Source organism: Odontesthes bonariensis, chromosome 23, assembly GCF_027942865.1.
Source record: "Odontesthes bonariensis isolate fOdoBon6 chromosome 23, fOdoBon6.hap1, whole genome shotgun sequence".
In the NCBI taxonomy this organism is placed as follows: Eukaryota; Metazoa; Chordata; class Actinopteri; order Atheriniformes; family Atherinopsidae; genus Odontesthes; species Odontesthes bonariensis.
In genome coordinates, this window is record NC_134528.1 from 1,869,964 (window position 1) to 1,889,401 (window position 19,438).

The 19,438-nt window shown below is 42.8% G+C and overlaps 1 protein-coding gene across 1 annotated transcript in view; it reads left to right on the forward strand.

Annotated features, from left to right (window-relative positions):
• The first annotated feature begins 7,510 nt into the window (after nt 1–7,510).
• Nucleotides 7,511–19,438, forward strand: part of LOC142373441 (stonustoxin subunit alpha-like) — a 29,400-nt gene continuing 17,472 nt past the window's right edge. The window contains exons 1-3 of the mRNA XM_075456694.1: nt 7,511–7,733; nt 12,046–12,141; nt 17,596–19,062. Coding sequence (XP_075312809.1) covers nt 12,051–12,141; nt 17,596–19,062 — 1,558 coding nt within the window. The 5' untranslated portion in view covers nt 7,511–7,733; nt 12,046–12,050. The remainder of the gene's footprint in view (nt 7,734–12,045; nt 12,142–17,595; nt 19,063–19,438) is intronic.

Here is a 19,438-nt window from a genome sequence, read left to right on the forward strand (position 1 = left end):
TCTGCCTGGATTTCTTTATAATGTATTGCGTGTTGTTTGTCCATGTTAAGTCATTTTTGATATGTATCCCCAGGTATTTAATGCTCTCTACTCTCTCAACAGGTTGTTTGCAGATGGAAAGTGGAGTGAAGTCCACCACCATTTCCTTAGTCTTACTGAAATTAAGTGCAAAGTTGTTGAGCTGGCACCACTGTGAGATGTTTTCACAAAATCTGGCCCAATGCATGACGTATATGGCCATATTAAAATATTCATAAAAAATAAAATAAAACGATTATTTTCTGCAAACTCCACCAGATTCCTGTTCTACATGTCCCCAGCTACCTCTGTGGTGATTTTCAAGTTATTTCACTGCTTCATTTTGTGATTATTTGATGCTGAATTCATCGGTGACATCCCCCCATCTCTTTATATCACTCTTCTTCTTTACTTTTTCATAATGTTATTTCATTTCACCATTTTTGCCTTTTACTTGCTTGATGTCCTTGTATGTGTGTGTGTGACCATATTCCTTATTGGACATCCAGCCCTACCTCCACCAGCCCAAATCAACTGGTCATCTATACCTTGTCTGCACCTCTCATCAGTGCACTACTGCCACACAGGGAAGAGACAGAACCAAACTTAATTTATCCCCACAACACCTCACAGTGAGCAGTTTAAAAAATAAGCAAGCTAACTCAAAACTGTGTATCAAGGAGGCCCAGGCATGACCTGATTCTTGACTTGAAGTGATGGGACGTTGTGGAGCTTTAGCACCATGCACTGGCAATTTCAGAGCAACAGTGGATGTGATAAATATATATGCAGCATGTAATCTACAACACATCTCCAGATACTCCTATCCTGGCTTTCATGTTGCTTTACTGCTATATGTTCCTAAATATTGAGATTTCAAACACAAGGTTCACGGCTACTTCTGACATAGCTTTTAATTTTGCGTTACTGCAGGAATTTCCTATAAAGACATTTTGGAATTAAAAAATACACTGTTAAATAAACAAAACAAACAATTAGTCCTTTTTTTCAGCTGTTGCCCATATGTTCCTGTGTAATACCATGTATTTTATCGAGATGTGGTTTTATGGGGTTAGATATACCATATCTCTCCATTATTTATCTGTACTCCTTCATTTTTTGACTTATTTCCCTTTTTTAAGTTTCACATCTCCATGTTAAACTTAATTTTCCAGCTTTTTAGAAAAAGTTTGCATTCATATTACACAGCAAATAAACTATTTCTTGATAATAATTGTATGTTGTACACAGCTAGATAGATCACCTATACCCTTAAACCTATATCCACACTATATCGACAGTTCAGTGTAGGCATTAGGATGGAAAAGAAATTATAGTTTGAGTTGTGAAACTAGTCTTAACTCTAATGTGCTCATTATGTGATCTTCACTCATATATAGTTCTGTTAAATAATTTTTAAATATGTTGAGTTGTAAATATGTTAAATCTGATTGCTGCATTAGATTGATCAATATTCAGTTTCTTTGGTAATCTGAGAGGATTGGTATCACAGGAACCCTTTTGGCGAACCCCTCCTTGGATGGCGTGCTGCAGTCGGTCCTGGAGTTGGAAAATCAACCAATAGAATTTACTGTTTTTGATTACGTCTTATCAAAAACAAAACGTCCATATGCAAGCAGTTTGAAGTGAAATGCTTATCCAAACGTTCATTATTATTGGCAGTGAAATATATGGATGTACTAACAGTTCCACTGAGTTATGCTTGACCAAGATACCAGTAGATTTTACTGTACAATTTTGGAGCTAGGGTTCTTCAGAAACACAACATTGCATTTTAGCAGACACAAAAAGCATATGCAAGTATTTTGAAGTACAGTGCTTATCCAGATGTTCATTATTGTTAACAATGAATCACATGGACATACTGACAGCTCCACTGAGTCGTGCCTGGAAGAGGACTTAGTAGATTTTACTGTAAAAATGTGGAGTAATTGTCCTAATACCTCACATAATGTTACGATGGGCAAAACTTGCATATGTAAGTACTTTGAAGTGAAATGTTGACCCAAATGCAAATTATTCTTGGCAATGGATTACATGGACATATATTTGGTACCACTGAGTCCTTTCTGAAAAAGGAGCCAATAGATTTTACTGTACAATTTTGGAGCTAAGGTCTTTCAAAAACCTCACATATCACGATATCTAATCGACAAAACTTGAATATGCAAGATGTTTGAAGTGAAATGTTGACCCAAATGTCAATTATTCTTGGCAATGGATTACATGGACATATATTTGGTGCCACTGAATCATCCCTGAACAAAGAACCAATAGATTTTACTGTACAATTTTGGAGCAAGGGTCCTTCAAAAACACAACATTGCATTTTAGCGGACAAAAAAATCATATGCAAGTATTTTGAAGTACAGTGCTTATCCAGATGTTCATTATTGTTAACAATGAATCACATGGACATACTGACAGCTCCACTGAGTCATGCCTGGAAGAGGACTTAGTAGATTTTGCTGTAAAAATTTGGAGTAATTGTCCTAATACCTCACGTTATGATGGGCAAAACTTGCATATGTAAGCACTTTGAAGTGAAATGTTGACCCAAATGTCAATTATTCTTAGCAATGGAGTACATGGACATACTGATAGTACCACTGTGTCCTTCCTGAACAAAGAACTACGGTGGCCGACACGTGCAAACGCGCTGCAAACGGCGAATCAAATCCAACAGTAAAACGCTGCAAGAGAAAAATGCGGCAATCACAAAAACGACCGGAGCACACGCGCTGCAAACTTCAAAACACATGCAAGACAGAAACGCTGGAAACTTCAAAACACATGCAAGACAGAAACGCTGCATACATCAAAACACAACGGAAGTTCGCCAGGCCACTAGGCGGTCTCGACCTGTGGGATAGGGGATCCACTATGGGAGATCTACCATATTAATGAAAGAGAAGAAAGTCAAAAGGTACGTTGTCATTTCTGTCTTTTTTAAACACTTGGCCGTAATTTTTTACTTTATTATAGAAGAGCAGCAGAGTTATGTAGCTATAATAAGGTAAAATATTACGGCCAAGTGTTTAAAAAAGACATAAATGACAACGTACCTTTTGACTTTCTTCTCTTTCATTAATATGGTAGATCTCCCATAGTGGATCCCCTATCCCACAGGTCGAGACCGCCTAGTGGCCTGGCGAACTTCCGTTGTGTTTTGGTGTTTGCAGCGTTTTTTTTCTTGCATGTGTTTTGAAGTTTGCAGCGTTTCTGTCTTGCATGCGTTTTGGGGTTTGCAGCGCGTGTGCTCCGGTCGTTTTTGTTATTGCCGTATTTTTCTCTTGCAGCATTTTATTGTTGGATTTGTTTCGGTGTTTGTAGCGCGTTTGCACGTGTCGGCCACCGTAAAGAACCAATAGATTTTACTGTACAATTTTGGAGCTAAGGTCCTTCAAAAACCTCACATATCATGATTTCTAAACGACAAAAACTTGAATATGCAAGATGTTTGAAGTGAAATTCTGATCCAAACGTTAATTAATATTTGCTATATATAGCCTATATATAGAGAGAGAGAAAGAGAGAGAGAAAGAGAGAGAGAGAGAGAGAGACTGTGCTAAAGCCTGCTGTAACTCGCTCATCTGGCAGTGCATTTACGATGGTCAAGCTAGCCGCCATTCCCAGCCGCCACTCTTTCACACGTCGTTTAGGTTAGAACTAATAACGTTGTGTGTGTCGCACCGTTTAAAACCGTAGTAGTAGAGAATATGAGCGCATGTGAAAGTTAAGTGGCGGCTGCCTTAACGGCGGATGAACGAGTGGCGGCTCACTTGACCGCAGTCGTCAGTTAACCCCCGGTTCCCCCTTTACCGTTCCCCCTGTCCATCCTGCATGCCGTTCTCTTCATCCTCCCCCGTTTCTACCTTGCCAGTTCCCCCAGTTCCCCCTTTACCGGGCCTACAGGCCGTCCCTTCCCTTCTTCCTCTGTTCTCCTCTTCCTTTGTTTTCTCTCCCGTTACTGTGTCCAACCTCCCACCTTATGTGCCGTCTGAATCCGTGAGCGCACCTGATATCCATTTCCCAATTACTGGTGCTCCTCTGCACAAGCCAGTGAGACAGGCTGAGGGTGTGGCAGATCAAATGCTTTCAGTCGATTTATAAAAAAGTCCAACAGAATAAAGGCATGCAAAGTGTTCATCACACATCATGCAACACACAAAACAATCTCAAAAGTAAAAGATGCTGCATGCTTTAAAACAAATCTAAAATGCATATAAAAATACGATAAAAAGCGTTGATCCACCTGTTGACATAATGTCTAAAGTACTGGAAACTGTGCTATTGTGTAGATTACAAAGGTATGTTTCTATTACGGACAACCAATTTGGTTTTAAACAAAAGCTTGGTACTGATTTGTGCATCTATGCCTTAAAGGAAATTTTACATAGATATAATACACAAAATACGACAATATTCACGTGTTTCATAGATGCCTCTAAGGCTTTTGATTGCATCAGTCATGAGAAATTATTTTTAAAACTGTCCAACAGTGGGGTCCCTGGTTTTTTAATTAGAATACTGGTTTATTGGTACTCACATCAGACAAAGAGGGTGAAATGGGGTAATGTGACCTCTGCTCCCATCCTTGTCGCCAACGGTGTTCGACAGGGCGGAATTTTATCTCCTTTTCTTTTTAATGTGTATATGAATGATTTGTCATTGTCTCTAAATATGTGTGGAACTGGCTGTAGGGTTGGTGACATAATAATTAATCACATAATGTATGCAGATGACTTGGTCATCCTTAGTCCATGTACTGCTGGTTTGCAACAGTTACTAAGAATATGCTCACAGTATGGAGAGGAGTGTGACATAAAATATAATGCGGATAAAAGTAAGATCATGATCATAAGAAGCAGAGAAGATAAACGATCACCGTTCCCTGCCTTCTATCTGGCTGGCACTGCACTCACTGAGTGCAGTGATATCAAATATCTTGGCCACATTATTGCTAATGACCTGTCAGATGATAGAGATATCTATAGGCAACGGCAGAAATTGTATGTGCAAGCAAACATGCTGTGCCGTAAATTTAGTATGTGCTCTGTGACAGTCAAGATCTCACTCTTTAAAGCGTACTGCACACCAATGTACACTGCACACTTGTGGTGCCACTACAAACAAGGCAGCCTTAGGAAACTTATGGTGGCTTACAATGACAGCATGAGGATGCTGCTGAGAATCCCAAGAAGGTCCAGCGCAAGTCACATGTTTGTCAGTGCTGGGGTACCTACTTGCGCAGCTGTGCTGCGTAAATTGATGTATGGATTTATGTGCAGGGTATCTGAGTCACATAACGATGTGATTGCTGTGTTGGCTAGCCCTGGACGTAGCTCTGTAAGACTGCAGTCAAGTTTTTGGAGTCACTGGCGAACATGCCTGTATGTGAGATAGTGAGCTATGCAATATCTGTGTTTTATTTTCTTTCTTTCTTATTGTTCTTCTGTTTTTAACTATTTTTGATGTTTTGTGATGTTTGATGTGATGTTTTTTATGTGTGATATGGATCCCCCTGGGTCTGAAATAAAGAATTGAATTGAATATAAGCTTTATCAGAAAGGAAAGTTTTAAGCCTGGTCTTAAAAGTGGAAAGGGTGTCCGCTTCCTGAAGCCAAACTGGCAGTTGGTTCCACAGAGAGGGGCCTGATAACTGAAGGCTCTGCCTCCCAAACTGGCAGCTGGTTCCACAGAGAGGGGCCTGATAACTGAAGGCTCTGCCTCCCAAACTGGCAGCTGGTTCCACAGAGAGGGGCCTGATAACTGAAGGCTCTGCCTCCCAAACTGGCAGCTGGTTCCACAGAGAGGGGCCTGATAACTGAAGGCTCTGCCTCCCAAACTGGCAGCTGGTTCCTCAGAGAGGGGCCTGATAACTGAAGGCTCTGCCTCCCAAACTGGCAGCTGGTTCCACAGAGAGGGGCCTGATAACTGAAGGCTCTGCCTCCCAAACTGGCAGCTGGTTCCACAGAGAGGGGCCTGATAACTGAAGGCTCTGCCTCCCAAACCGGCAGCTGGTTCCACAGAGAGGGGCCTGATAACTGAAGGCTCTGCCTCCCAAACCGGCAGCTGGTTCCACAGAGAGGGGCCTGATAACTGAAGGCTCTGCCTCCCAAACCGGCAGCTGGTTCCACAGAGAGGGGCCTGATAACTGAAGGCTCTGCCTCCCAAACCGGCAGCTGGTTCCACAGAGAGGGGCCTGATAACTGAAGGCTCTGCCTCCCAAACTGGCAGCTGGCTCCTCAGAGAGGGGCCTGATAACTGAAGGCTCTGCCTCCCAAACTGGCAGCTGGATCCACAGAGAGGGGCCTGATAACTGAAGGCTCTGCCTCCCAAACTGGCAGCTGGTTCCACAGAGAGGGGCCTGATAACTGAAGGCTCTGCCTCCCAAACTGGCAGCTTTGAATGGGGAAAGTGACAAGTGGAAGGTATTTTTATGGAATTTTATCCTGATAAGAAATTAAAAAACATTTGAATTATCATTGATCCACTACATTGTGTTATTTATACAAATGTAAATTATTTTAAGATGCAAAGAATAAAGTTTCATTGAAGCGATTTTCTCCTGATTTTTTTAAATATAAAAACCTAAATTATATCAGATGATTTAACAGAGAGATTTTTCATTTAAAAAAACAACAATTTGCTCAACATCTTTAAAGCTTTTGAGCTGTGAATCTTTTTTTTTTTTAATGAACAGTTTCATCTCTTTTTGACTCCCTGAATGATCTGGCTCAGCCAAATATTTCTGAGTTTTCTTAAGGGTGGTGGAGATATGAGATGAAACTGTTGACTGACTCCACCCTGTGCAGCATCCACTGGTGTGTAGCTTTGCCTTCTTTCTTCTGAGATCAACTGTCAGCTGCTCGTTCTCTGAACATCACTCTGCAAAACTGTTGTTTTCCTCTCAATGTGAAGTCTGTTTCATAATGATAATGATGGTGGTGGAACCTTCATAACAGGGTTCTGTTCATTTCTGTACACACTGCTGAACGTAGTGAAGAGGAAGGAAACATATATACGATGTCTTTTTTTTCCTCCAAACATCTACAAACAAAAGGGGTCAAACAGGTTTTCTGATCAACCTTCAAAGATAAATCTGCCTGATCTCTCAACTTTAGAAACACAACAACACCTGAAAGCGTTGCTGTAACCAATCATTTAAAGATGATTTATTTTCTCCACTTTTTTCCAGTCTTTTGATATTTGAAGAGAGAAAGGAAATGAGCAGAGATCAACTGGAATGTGCATAAACATCAGTTTTGATGATATTTTGATATATTCTTCCTTATAGGGACTGTAAGCGCCATTTAGAGTAAAACATAGTGTGAGTCTAATATTCTGACTCTGTTTGTTTAATTAGAAATTGTTTTTGAGTTACTTTGCCAGCCTATTATGCTTCCATAGTTTCCAGACAGGAAGCGTGACGTTCTTGGAAAAGCGAAAGTTAAAACCTGCAGAAGAAAATTAAGGAGCAACGGCAGAGCGACACGGTTGTTTTATCGCTGCAAAAAAGCCGTCTCAACGCGTAAAAACAGTCTCCTCTCCTTTATTCATGCTTTAAGATTGATAGAAGCTATTATTATAAAGATAAGAGAACTAAAAAGGAAAGTTCGATCCTACATTAAGTAAAACAACCTCCTGCTCCGACAGAGACTGCAGCCTCGCGACGAGGACGACAAAAACAGGTTTGAAGAGAAAAAGAATGTGCATCTCAGCTTTCTGTGAAGATTAGACAATAAGGTTATTTTGCTCTGAAGGTGACAGTTCTCATGAAAGCATGGAGCGCTTTGAGTCGTAGACCCATTTGAACAAACACTCGTTGAGTAATAAACTGGAGAAATGTTCTCCAACATGGCGCAAAGCTGCAGTGCCAAAAGGGAAAGTACACCGAAAAGAGTTATAAGGGACAGCTTTACAGGCACTTAAATGTAAGAAGGGCAGTGCTTCTCAAAGTGTGGGGCGCGCCCCACTGGTGGGGAACGGAGACATGGCAGTGGGGCGCGACAAACGGGAGGAAATTTAAAATTTTATGCCTATCTTAAATGCTTTTCTTTATTTACAATTAAGATAATTCACTAAACAAAACACCCACACACAAACAAAGTAATAATGAATAGCTAAAATTATGAGAGAGCATTGGGAGAAAAACGTAACCTTGAACTAAAGTGCAAAAACAATGATTAACGTCGGGTTGTTAATTACGGCTGGACAACAAGGTAGCAGGCAGCGTAACTGTGAGCAACATGGATACATTTGTGGCTCGGGAGTTACGAGTCATTGTCTCCATTAACTGTTAGCTAACTGTAAAGAGGAGACATGCCACACAACTATTATTTTAACTGCAATTGCGGAAATAAATAAAGCTAATTGCCGTATTAGCTTCGTGGCTGAAGCGGAGCTAATACAGCTCACAGCTCGCGCTCCCTCCCAGCTCGTAGAGCCCCTCCCATACCCGAGAAACTCGCCAGCTCTCTGCTGCGCTCAGTTCAGGACTCCTGATTTATACCCGACTCAAAGTTCACAGGCAGCTCACAGCTCACTCGCTCCCTCTCCCTTCCGGCTTTATTTTGAAGGAAGCGGGAGTTCATTCAGTCTGTACATAATTATTTTATTCTAATGGTGCAGTGTTGAATGTTAGAATATTATTATTTTTTCACTATGGTTTAGGTTATTTAAAGCTGCAGTCTGCAACTCTTTTTCAAGCATAATCCCTGGAACTGTCCGGGGATTCTGAAAGTAGTACATTAAATACCCCAATACAAAAAAAAAAAAAAAAGAGTCCTCTAGGTCCCCTATATGTCCCGCTAGGTCCCTCCAAAGCCAGCAGGTTTGTTTACAAAATTGCAGACCGGACCGGTAAAAGGTAACCAATCAGGTTACGAGCTGGGCTCTGCTGCCTGTCAATCACCGATTGTGCACGCGCGATACAAGGTAGGCTCGTCCCCACGCTTATTTATCTGGACTATTGAACTTCATTACGGGCTAGTCTACTTACTGTGTCTTCCATGATCGCAAATGACAGGTGAGTTGATGAATGAGGAGTCGTGTACGCGCATCTGGCGTGCACGTAGACGTGCACGAGTTCTCATGTTTTGATGGGGCAGGACAGGAAGTTGAATAACTTTTTATTTTTCGGTTAAAAAAGAAGCATTTCTTGCATTTTGCGACTACGGAGGTCACCGTTTTCAACTTCAAGCGTTCTGATAGATCATGTAAACTCTTAGAATGCCAAAAAGTAGGACTTTACGTATGACAACAACAAATCCTGCAGACTGCAGCTTTAAATGTTCTATTTGTGCACAGTTTCATACATTTTATTATAATTTTGCACTGTTTTGCACTGAATGTTAATTTATTGGCTATTTGGGTTATTTGAATTTATTTAGAGAGAAAGAAAGAAAAATAAATGTTTGGCCTTGGAGACTTCTTGATTTTTAGCCTTTTTCACAATGATTTGGGACGTGGTTTGGAACTTGTTTGTACATTCTGTTGCGCACACTCTGGGTGATTGATTCAAGTGACTCAAAAACCCAATTCATTTTAGTGAGTAAGTGACTCATACAAACTCGAGTATCCCATCACTATAACACACCCCTGTCACGTTAACAAGCCACTGGATTTGTTTAAAAGAAAATCGACAGCAGGAGCAACGCCTGGTAAAGGCTGCGTCGGTTAACAGTCAAGCACAAATGGCCTCATACAAAGTTACATACAGAATCCCGTTATGCAACCACGTGCTTTTCAGCTGTGGCATCTCTGAAGCAAAAAACAGATCTCAGCTCAACATTGAGCATGACTTGAGAGTGGCAGTTTCAAGCCTGCAACCACGTTTTGAGAAGTTGTGCAAAACAGGCTCATTGCAGCCACTAATGCAGGGATACATTTTTTGTTTTGTTTTGTTTTTTGCACAGATTGCAAATGAAACGCTTTTATTTTCTCTTTTTGAACTTTGTGTTATTAGATGTTATTGATTTTGATTCATTATAAAATATGATGTTACTTGGTGTTAGTTCAATCGAGTTGAAATGTAATTTATCAATATTTTTGTTGGGGCGACAGGAGCAGGTGGGGCTTGGAAATCCCCACTTGTTCAAAGTGGGGAATTATCAAAAAAGTTTGAGAACCACTGATTTAACTGAACCTTTTTTATTTCTCACCAGTTTGACCACTTTTCTGTTACCTGTCATCACAGGGATTGAAAAGGCTGTCTGAACTCCATAGGGCCCTGACTTTATCTGGGGAAGAGCATTCTTGATATCAGCAAAGTATATGCTATATTCTACATGAATTTTTATGAATTTTTATGTTGTAGAGTTTTGAATTTATTTTATCAATGGAGAAATTGAGCAGCCTTGCTTTGTTGTCTACAGTAGTAGATCAACCCTCATCTTACTTTGAAGCTCCCAGATCAAGGAAGTGACGTCGACGTAGCTTTAGCAGCAGAGAAGCTATCAGGCTTGTGTTGATAATAATAAACTCCTGGACTATTTTCAAACTTTCAAATGCATCGTTTTGTGAGTACAGACCATATTTATATAAGTTTGGTGTCATGGCATGTGATTTTAGTGTGGTAATTTTGGAGATACTGCCAGGGTCCGTTAGCGCTTGTACGAAGCTATTCGGGATAACTCAGTAACTCAGCTGATGTTCAACCAATATCAGAAAAACTGCGGGTGGGCTACTTGGCTGGATATCACGGTTCAAATGACCCCAGGGTGAATCTACTCCGAACCATCACTTTCAAACCAAAATAGTCCCACACGACTGATGTGCAGTTCCTCTTTGAAACTAGCATCCCCGCAGGGTCTGGTTCTGTTGAGCATGAGGCCATTGTGTAGGTTACAGCTTTGCTTGCGAGTTCTCTCCGGTAGACTGTTTCATAACTTTGCTCCCCGTGTCACGTGACCAGAGTGCAGCCTCTGTGGTTAGACAATCTCGTTTGATCATATCACATGTTTTACTCGCGCATGTCACGTGAACAGAGTATAATCGCAGCCTTTGCGATTAGAAAATTGCACTTGGTCATATCGCGATATTATCGCAAATGCAATATATCGTTCAGCCCTAGTGTTTTCCCCTACAACATTCAATTTTGACCTCTTCATTTCAAAAGACTGTGGCTTGACAGGGATAACAGAGAGCCTGAGACAAATATTGAAGATAACTCAACATTTATTTTGGGAAATGTAGAATTCTATGTGTGGAACAGCTAGCTTACGACCAGAACAAAATGCCAAGCCGTAGACAACTCTAGCGGCAAGCAGTCGTGTGAATGTGCCAACCAATCAGAAGAGATGTAGTTGATAAGTGGACTGGTCACAAGCCTCATTTTGAAGCAGGGTTGCCAGACACACAAGGTTGCCAGATTGTCCAGTTGCATCAAAGTATTGCGCAGGGGCAGAGCAAGTTTTTTGCATAATATAATATTTTAAAAATGCGCTGAGCCAGGGGGTGCCGAGCTGTCTCACGGAGGGGCCTTGGCACCACTAAAAACACCCTAGCCTCGCCCCTGCCCTCCGGTACGTTGTAGCAAAACAGCATTACTGAGATGTTGGTTAAACAACATAGACTGTCACATCTGCCACCAAGAGATGTTCCTGTTTTCAGTGGGGATCCACTTGAGTTCAAGCCTTTCATAATAGCTTTCGACCACACTATACATGAAAAATCAGATAGTGAGTGTGATCGGCTGTATTACCTTGAACAATTGACCCGAGGTGAGCCAAGAGACTTGATCAGAAGGTGCCAGCATACGAATCCTCAATAAGGTTACAATTCTACCGAAAAACTAAATATAACAATATTAAAATCAGGGTAACCGGGTTGGACTGCACCAGACTGCGTTATATCCCAGACTCTGAAGGCTGGTTCAGTAAAGACCTCGCTCATCTTGAACATGCTTCATTTTTTATTTCTGTTCTTGATATGAAATGAGAAACACCGCATGCTGAATGGTAATCATCAAACTCGTGCAATCGGATGTTTTCCTTTCTGTAGGAGACATGGCTTCAGGGGTGATGGAAGTGGCTGCGCTGGGTCGACCTTTTACCATTGGGATGGTCTACGATGCTCGGAAGGATCAACTTATCCCAGGTAAGATGAGGTTTATAATCATGGTAGGCCTACAATATATTACATTTACTCCTACAAGACACATTTCTCTTTCCTTGCCAAAGTGCTCCAAAGTTTTAATTTGTCATTTAAAAAAATAGCACATTTGCGCTGACCAAAGAGACATTAGGTTTATTTGATTCATTTTTGATGACATGTAAAATCTTCTGCTGAGATCCTGTGAATGCAGAAGTGTGAGTTGCAGGAAAGCACCAGAATCTGCTGATGGCTCCTGAAGTTAGCAGCTGGTTCAATCAAAGAAGCAGGTTCATGACACTGACTGACTGAACATGCCCGTATAATTCCACAAAGTGACCCGTCACACGTTTTCTACAAAACTCTGCTGCAAGTGTTGTGGAAGTGGGTTCACTGAGGTTTGACTGATGCAAAGTCGTGTTATGATACAGTTACAGAACTGCAGCAGGTCAAATTAACAACAGTTCATGTTTCACTTCATTTAAAAGTAAATTTTATTCACAGTAAATCATAAAAACAGAATGCAATGACTTGCATAGGTCTCACCTGGCTGTTTAGTAAGCCTCAGGGTCCCCTTATTTGAAGACAGATGATCAGGCTTTAAAGGTCCTATGGCATGAAAATAAATGGAGGCTTTTATATATTTTTATAGGCTTTAGTGGTCCCCTAATACTGTATCTGAGTTTTTTCCCCCAAAATTCTGCCTTGGTGCAGAATTACAGCCAGTCCCAAAAATGAGCTTTCCTTAGTATCCCCAGAATGAGCTGTTTAGTGGGGGTGTGGCCTTACTTACGCCCATGGTACCTTGCGCAAATGTTTTGTGAATCTCTATGGCAAGTAGATGGCACGGCAGCCCTATGCCTTAAAACTAGCGAAACCTGTTGATGTGAGCTTACTTTGACAATATGAAGAACTAGTTACTGAACAACTCTCCTAACACAGTCAAACATCAAGCAAGTGCTACACAAGACACAGCTAAAAAGGCAAAAAAGGCGTGCCTGAAGGGGAAAGCAGGAGTGAGGATTTTGACATTCTCATCTGATTGCTCTGGTTTGCAAAGAAGCACGTAGCGCTAGCGCTGGAACCATGAATGAATCATTATCCTGATGAAATGCACTGAATTTGCGGATTCATTCTTCTTCAGGAAGCTTGAAGTAGGGGGTTTTGGTCTAAAATGAGCGAGCTAACCATCTCATGGGCATGCAAACACCTCCAACAGCCCAGTTGGCAGAGATAAGAGCTTGCAGATGCTATTAGCTCCATTGCTAACCGTTAGCTAACGTTAGCTGCTAACGATACAAACCCTTTTCTGTGGTAACAAGCTATGTAACTATACTGTACATACAGGAAAGCAATACAATAATAGAGCGTTAAATTACTTACTCGGGAATCAGATCCTTCCCCGAGTGAGGGTCGAATGGAGCAGGAGATTGACAGACGGATCGGTGCGGTGTCTGCAGTGATGCGGGCTCTGCACCGGCCCGTCGTGGTGAAGAAGGAGCTGAGCCAGAAGGCGAAGCTCTCGATTTACCGCTCAATCTATGTTCCTACCCTCACCTATGGTCACGAGCTGTGGGGAGTGACCGAGAGAACGAGATTGCGAATACAAGCGGCCGAAATGAGTTTCCTCCGCAGGGTGTCTGGGCTCTCCCTTATTGGGCTCGGTATTGGCCCAAGTTCTGGACACATTCGTCTGTGAAATATTTGGCGCACACATACACAAATCTCTTCGGTTCTGTCGTCACTTTCCCAGAAAAAACAAAATCTGTCCACTGGCTCTTTAGAGGTTCTGATGCAGGAGCTCTAAACAGATTTTTTACATCCATGTACAGAGCAATGAGCTGGCCAAAGAGCTGTGGGCGGGGAAAGGCAGTTTATTGGCTCTGGGGGGAAACAACGGACACGTCATAAGCGGTGGCTTTCCCGATCAGGCCATCTGCCTGGTCACATTTCCAAAGGCGGAGAATAATTTCCAGTGCATGGTTTAGGTCTATCGTCATTTTTAGCAGCTGGGGGACCGCAGGCAGGCTAGAGGAACTCATATTAATGTTAAACAACCTTAAAAAGTGAAAATGTCATGCCATGGCTCCTTTAAAATAAAACTAAATGCTAAAGGCTATACACTACTTTAGAATTATACATACATAATTTTTGGATTTTGCGTAAAAATGCGATTAATTGTGATTAATCAGGGAAATCATGTGATTAATTAGATTCAGGGGGAAATTCCATTTGGTCATGACAGACAACACAGAAACAAACAGGGAGAGAGAGTGTGACCAGGCAACGCAGCCCGCTTTGCAGGCGCCGCCAGATAAGAAGGAAGGAGAACAACATCGGGTGAGGGGAGGGAAAAAAAAAAATCATACTTCACACTGTACCCTTATCAGGATACGGTCTGAGATCGTAAAAAAAAACCTCAGCACAGAAAAAAGCATCACATACACATAACAACACCTTAAGCAATGGGACAGTGAAGAGGTGAGGAGTTGCATGTGTTATCAATGAGCATGTATGTGTGTGTGTGTGTGTTTGTTCAATAAGTCTGCACAGAAAGTTGGATCAGGCAATTGTCCTTGACAAGTTGGAATATGTCAACCAGTTCCACAACAAATCTCACAGGAGTGCAGGAAGGGAGGGGGAGCACATGGGAAAGAGCATCATGTTACCATAACAAACGTGGAGAACGATTTTGCAGCTGGCTACAAGGCCAGTGTGGGGCGCCGGATTGGAATAACAATTAATTTAGGTCAGACAGACAACTGATTGCGCTCTCTGACTTTTTTGTCCATTGCTGGTTGTCTCATGGCGAAGTCCCGAATTCAGCCGAATTGTGGGATGTGGACCCTTTCCGCCCGGTCCAAGCGATCAATCAACCATTCTCCCAGGTCAATCCACTTCTCTTCTGAGTCCAGGAATCTCAGCCAGCCTGCGAACCTGCGCAAGGATCGCCTCCAGCTTCCGATTCTGCTCACGTAGCATCTCAGTCTGAGCGTTGATTGCTCTTGTGACCCCATCGAATGCCTTCCACGATCTCTTAATTTCACAAAATACCAGGTATCCTCCAACTCCAAACAGAAGGAACCCGAGTATCATAAATCCGAATATGTAGACGTCTTCCGCGTCCTCGACAGCCAGCATCGCCAAACACACGGTACGCCACGTCCCCCATGCGTCCTCCGAGTATCCAGCGAAGAATGTCCCTTCGGGGCATGAGGCTTCTCCTTTCCTCATCTTCGCGGTTGAGAAAATTTGATCAATAGCATTGAGACCCCAGCTGACCAAATCCATCTTACTTGAATTCGTCTGATATGTAAAAAGATGCTCAAAAAGACACAGACACAGACACGCTGAGCAGGGCAAAAAAAGGGAGGGAGGAGCAGAGAGAAATGCGACCTCTTCCACCGAGAGCCAAGACAGAAGCATCATAGATCTCACAGCGGAAACACAGAAACATTTATTCATTAAAGTTTCTGTTTTTAATTAGCTGTGATGGAGGAAAGAAGATGAAACTAAGTTGTTGGTGCTCTCCTGTCGAACGGGGGGAACCGATGAGGCCAGTCGCACAGACACACTCATGAATATTGGATGTCATGGATGCTGAATTTAAACATGAACGATGCTACAGTTGGGAAAGGAAAGAAACAGCTGCCCACTGATATTACAATATAAAAAGCGTTTCTTTTAGATTTTCCGAACACACGCCTCTTTAAACAAGTGTAAAGAGGAAAAGTGTCCACGGTTACGAGTAACTTTTGACAGATGCGGCCCATTAACGTACATTAAGGAAGCCGGGGTATTGCATTGGGCTCCACTGCATTGCAGAGGTGTGACACACATGTTTGGAGGGTTGGTCGGATAACTCAAGTCTGGGGAGCGCTTCATTATGAGCTGTACATAAACATGGACAGCCCTCATTTCATGAATATTTTATGAGAACAGGAATGTACGAGTTAATCTGATGATGCAGAATGTAGAGAGCTCCCACAGCCACAGGAGACTTTTCCCTGCATTGATTCCATCTCTCTGATAACACTTAAGCTTTATTATTAATGGAAAACCTGACAGATACACATAAAAACACACACTCAAAAAATTCTATCAAAAATTGAGGAGCAGTGAAAAAAAAAACTGATGTCTCCATTAATCCAGGGTTTGTGGTTTGGATAAGTGCTGACAATGGCTTTGGGCCACTTATGTATTCCAAAGCTATTGTCTCTGTGAGTGCATTAACATTTCCATCAGCGCTCCCCCCTCGGCCGGTGGAGCACCTCACACAGGCTGACCTGTTCGTGGCTGTGAAAACCACCGAGAGATATCACCGGCAGAGACTGGAGCTGCTGCTGGACACCTGAGTCTCCAGAAACGCACCACAGGTGCAGCCAACAACACAACACTTCATGTGTGATTTTCCTTTCGTAGCCATTGCGCTCGTATGCTCGATGCTCGATACGGCGTCTGCAGTGATGCGGGCTCTGCACCGGCCCGTCGTGGTGAAGAAGGAGCTGAGCCAGAAGGCGAAGCTCTCGATTTACCGGTCAGTCTATGTTCCTATCCTCACCTATGGTCACGAGCTGTGGGTAGTGACCGAAAGAACGAGATCGTGAATACAAGCGGCCGAAATGAGTTTCTTCCGCAGGGTGTCTGGGCTCTCCCTTAGAGATAGGGTGAGAAGCTCGGTCATCCGGGAGGGGCTCAGAGTAGAACCGCTGCTCCTCCGCATCCAGAGGAGTCAGATGAGGTGGCTCGGGCATCTGGTTAGGATGCCTCCTGGACGCATCCCTGGTGAGGTGTTCCGGGCCCGTCCCACTGGGAGGAGGCCCCAGGGAGGACCCAAGAAACGTTGGAGAGACTATGTTTCTCGGCTGGCCTGGGAACGCCTCGGGGTCCCCCCAGAAGAGCTGGAGGAAGTGGCCGGGGACAGGGATGTCTGGGTTTCTCTGCTCAAGCTGCTGACCCCGCGACCCGATCCCCGGACAAGCGGCAGATAATGGATGGATGAATGGAGGAGTACCTCTGTTTTATCACTGTTGAGTTTCAGAAAATTAGAAGAGAACCAGGTTTTTATTTCTTGTAAACAGTCCCAGATGGAAGAAGGCGGGAAAGTGGAGGTGGGTTTGGTTGAAAGGTAGAGCTGGGTGTCGTCCGCGTAATAATTGAAGTGGATGTTGAATCTACGGAAACTCTGACCAAGGGGAAGGAGATAGATGATGAACAGCATAAGACCGAGTACAGAGCCTTGGGGAACACCAGAGGAGAGGGGAGATGGTTGGGATGTGAAGGTTTTCAACTGTATGAACTGAGTGCAGCCAGAGAGATAAGATTTATGAATTTCTGAATGTTCAGTGCAGTGAGTGTATAAAAGTTGAATAAAAACACTGAGATTAAATGGGTACAATAATGTTTTCTGAGGCTGTGTTGTTTTCCTTTTAACAAATGAGTTGATCTGTTGTTTTAAAGGTGTCACATTGTGGGATAAGAAAACTCTACAAGAGAAGATTGTACAGGAAAATCAGCGCAGCAGTGACTTTAAAATCGCTACATCTGACTCCTTTGAAGAGAAGTCCTCTCTGCTGGATGTTGATGCCTCCCTGAAAGCCAGTTTTCAATCCGGACTGATTGAAGTTGAAGGATCTGCAAAGTATCTGAAAGATATGAAGAAATCCCACAACCAAAGTCGAGTGACGTGTCAGTACAAAGCTACCACCGTCTTCAAACAGCTGATTCCTCTTGAAACAAAGAGCACCCAGGAAGTAAAAGATGCTGTGAAGAGTTCGGCCACACACATAGTCACTGGCATCCTTTATGGGGCAAATGCCTTTTTTGTGTTTGACAGTGAGAAGGAAGAAGCTGACAATGTTCAGAAGATCGAGGGCAGCATGAAAGCTGTGATAAAGAAGATCCCCTCATTTAATGTTGACGGTAAAGTTGACATCAAGCTGAGTGATGAGGAAGAAGCTCTGACTAACAAATTCACCTGCAAGTTCTACGGAGACCTCATCCTCCAAAGCAACCCTGCAACATTTGAAGATGCAGTGAAGACATACACACAACTTCCAAAACTCCTGGGAGAAAACGGAGAAAATGGTGTTCCACTGAAGGTCTGGATGATGTCCCTGAAGCATTTTGATCCATCAGCTGCTGGTGTGGAGCTTGGGATCAGCTCTGGGCTTGGAAGAAAGGCCCAAGCTTTTATGGAAGATTTTCAGAATCTGAAAATGAGATGTAATGACTGTCTGGAGCACAACAACAATTTCCCAAAGATTCATGACAGGCTGACCGGTTTCCAGAAACTGTGTAATATGTACACAGCTGCAGTCCAAGGGACGATGAGGAAGAATCTTCAGTTGATGAGGGCCGGCGAGAAAGACGAGAAGGAGTTGGAATCCTTCTTTGATGACAGAGAGAAGACTCCGTTCAATCCTGAGAAACTGAAGAAGTGGATGAATGACATGGAGAGAGAAGTTAACGTCGTCAGGTCCTGTGTAGACATGATGGAAGGAGCAAAGATAGTCCAAAACCAGAAAGAGTTGGACAGAGAGGTTCTAAATCCTGAGGCAGATGATGTTCTTTGCTTTGTTTTCACCTCTCTGGATACTACTGACCCTTATCTTAAGAAAATGTCCGACTACCTGGATTCAATGGACTTAAAAGTTACTGAGGATCTCAGTCCATCCACCCAGGACGCCTGGTACTTCTCAGAAAAAGATATAACAATGAGAGAAAAAGCCAGACAGTTTGGTCGTGTTGCCAGAGCTCTGAAAAGCAACAGCAGATACAGATTCCTCGTAGCAGCCGTTACCAATGAGAAGCACAAAGAAGCAAGCATCTACCACTACAGGAATGCTGTCCTGCTCACTGAGGACTTCTCAAAGTCTGATATCTCTGAGGTGGAAAAAGTAGAAGACAGAATAGATCTGCTGTGGTGTAAGTCATTCTTAATTTTTCACTGTTCACACAAACCTGTTTCATAAATTTTGCTGCTCTCAGGGTCCATTTAGGCTTTCCTTAGGAAGATTCTGTTCTTAAACTGTAAAAGCAGACGTTTCTTTTGAGCTACTTGGAGAAAAAAGTTGTGAACATATATCTCAATAAGGGGCAACTATTCATTCTGCCTGGGCAGTAATTATGCCGAAGGCATTAGACACACATACTAATCTGTTGACAGACTCTTATTTTTCTCCCGTTTCCGCCCTAAAGTTCGGCGCTCCTAGTCTAGCAGCGATGGTCCGACCGGCATAAAAAGCACACGTGCACAACGACCTGGATCGGTGTGCTATTATGTTTGGCTCTCATTAGTCGA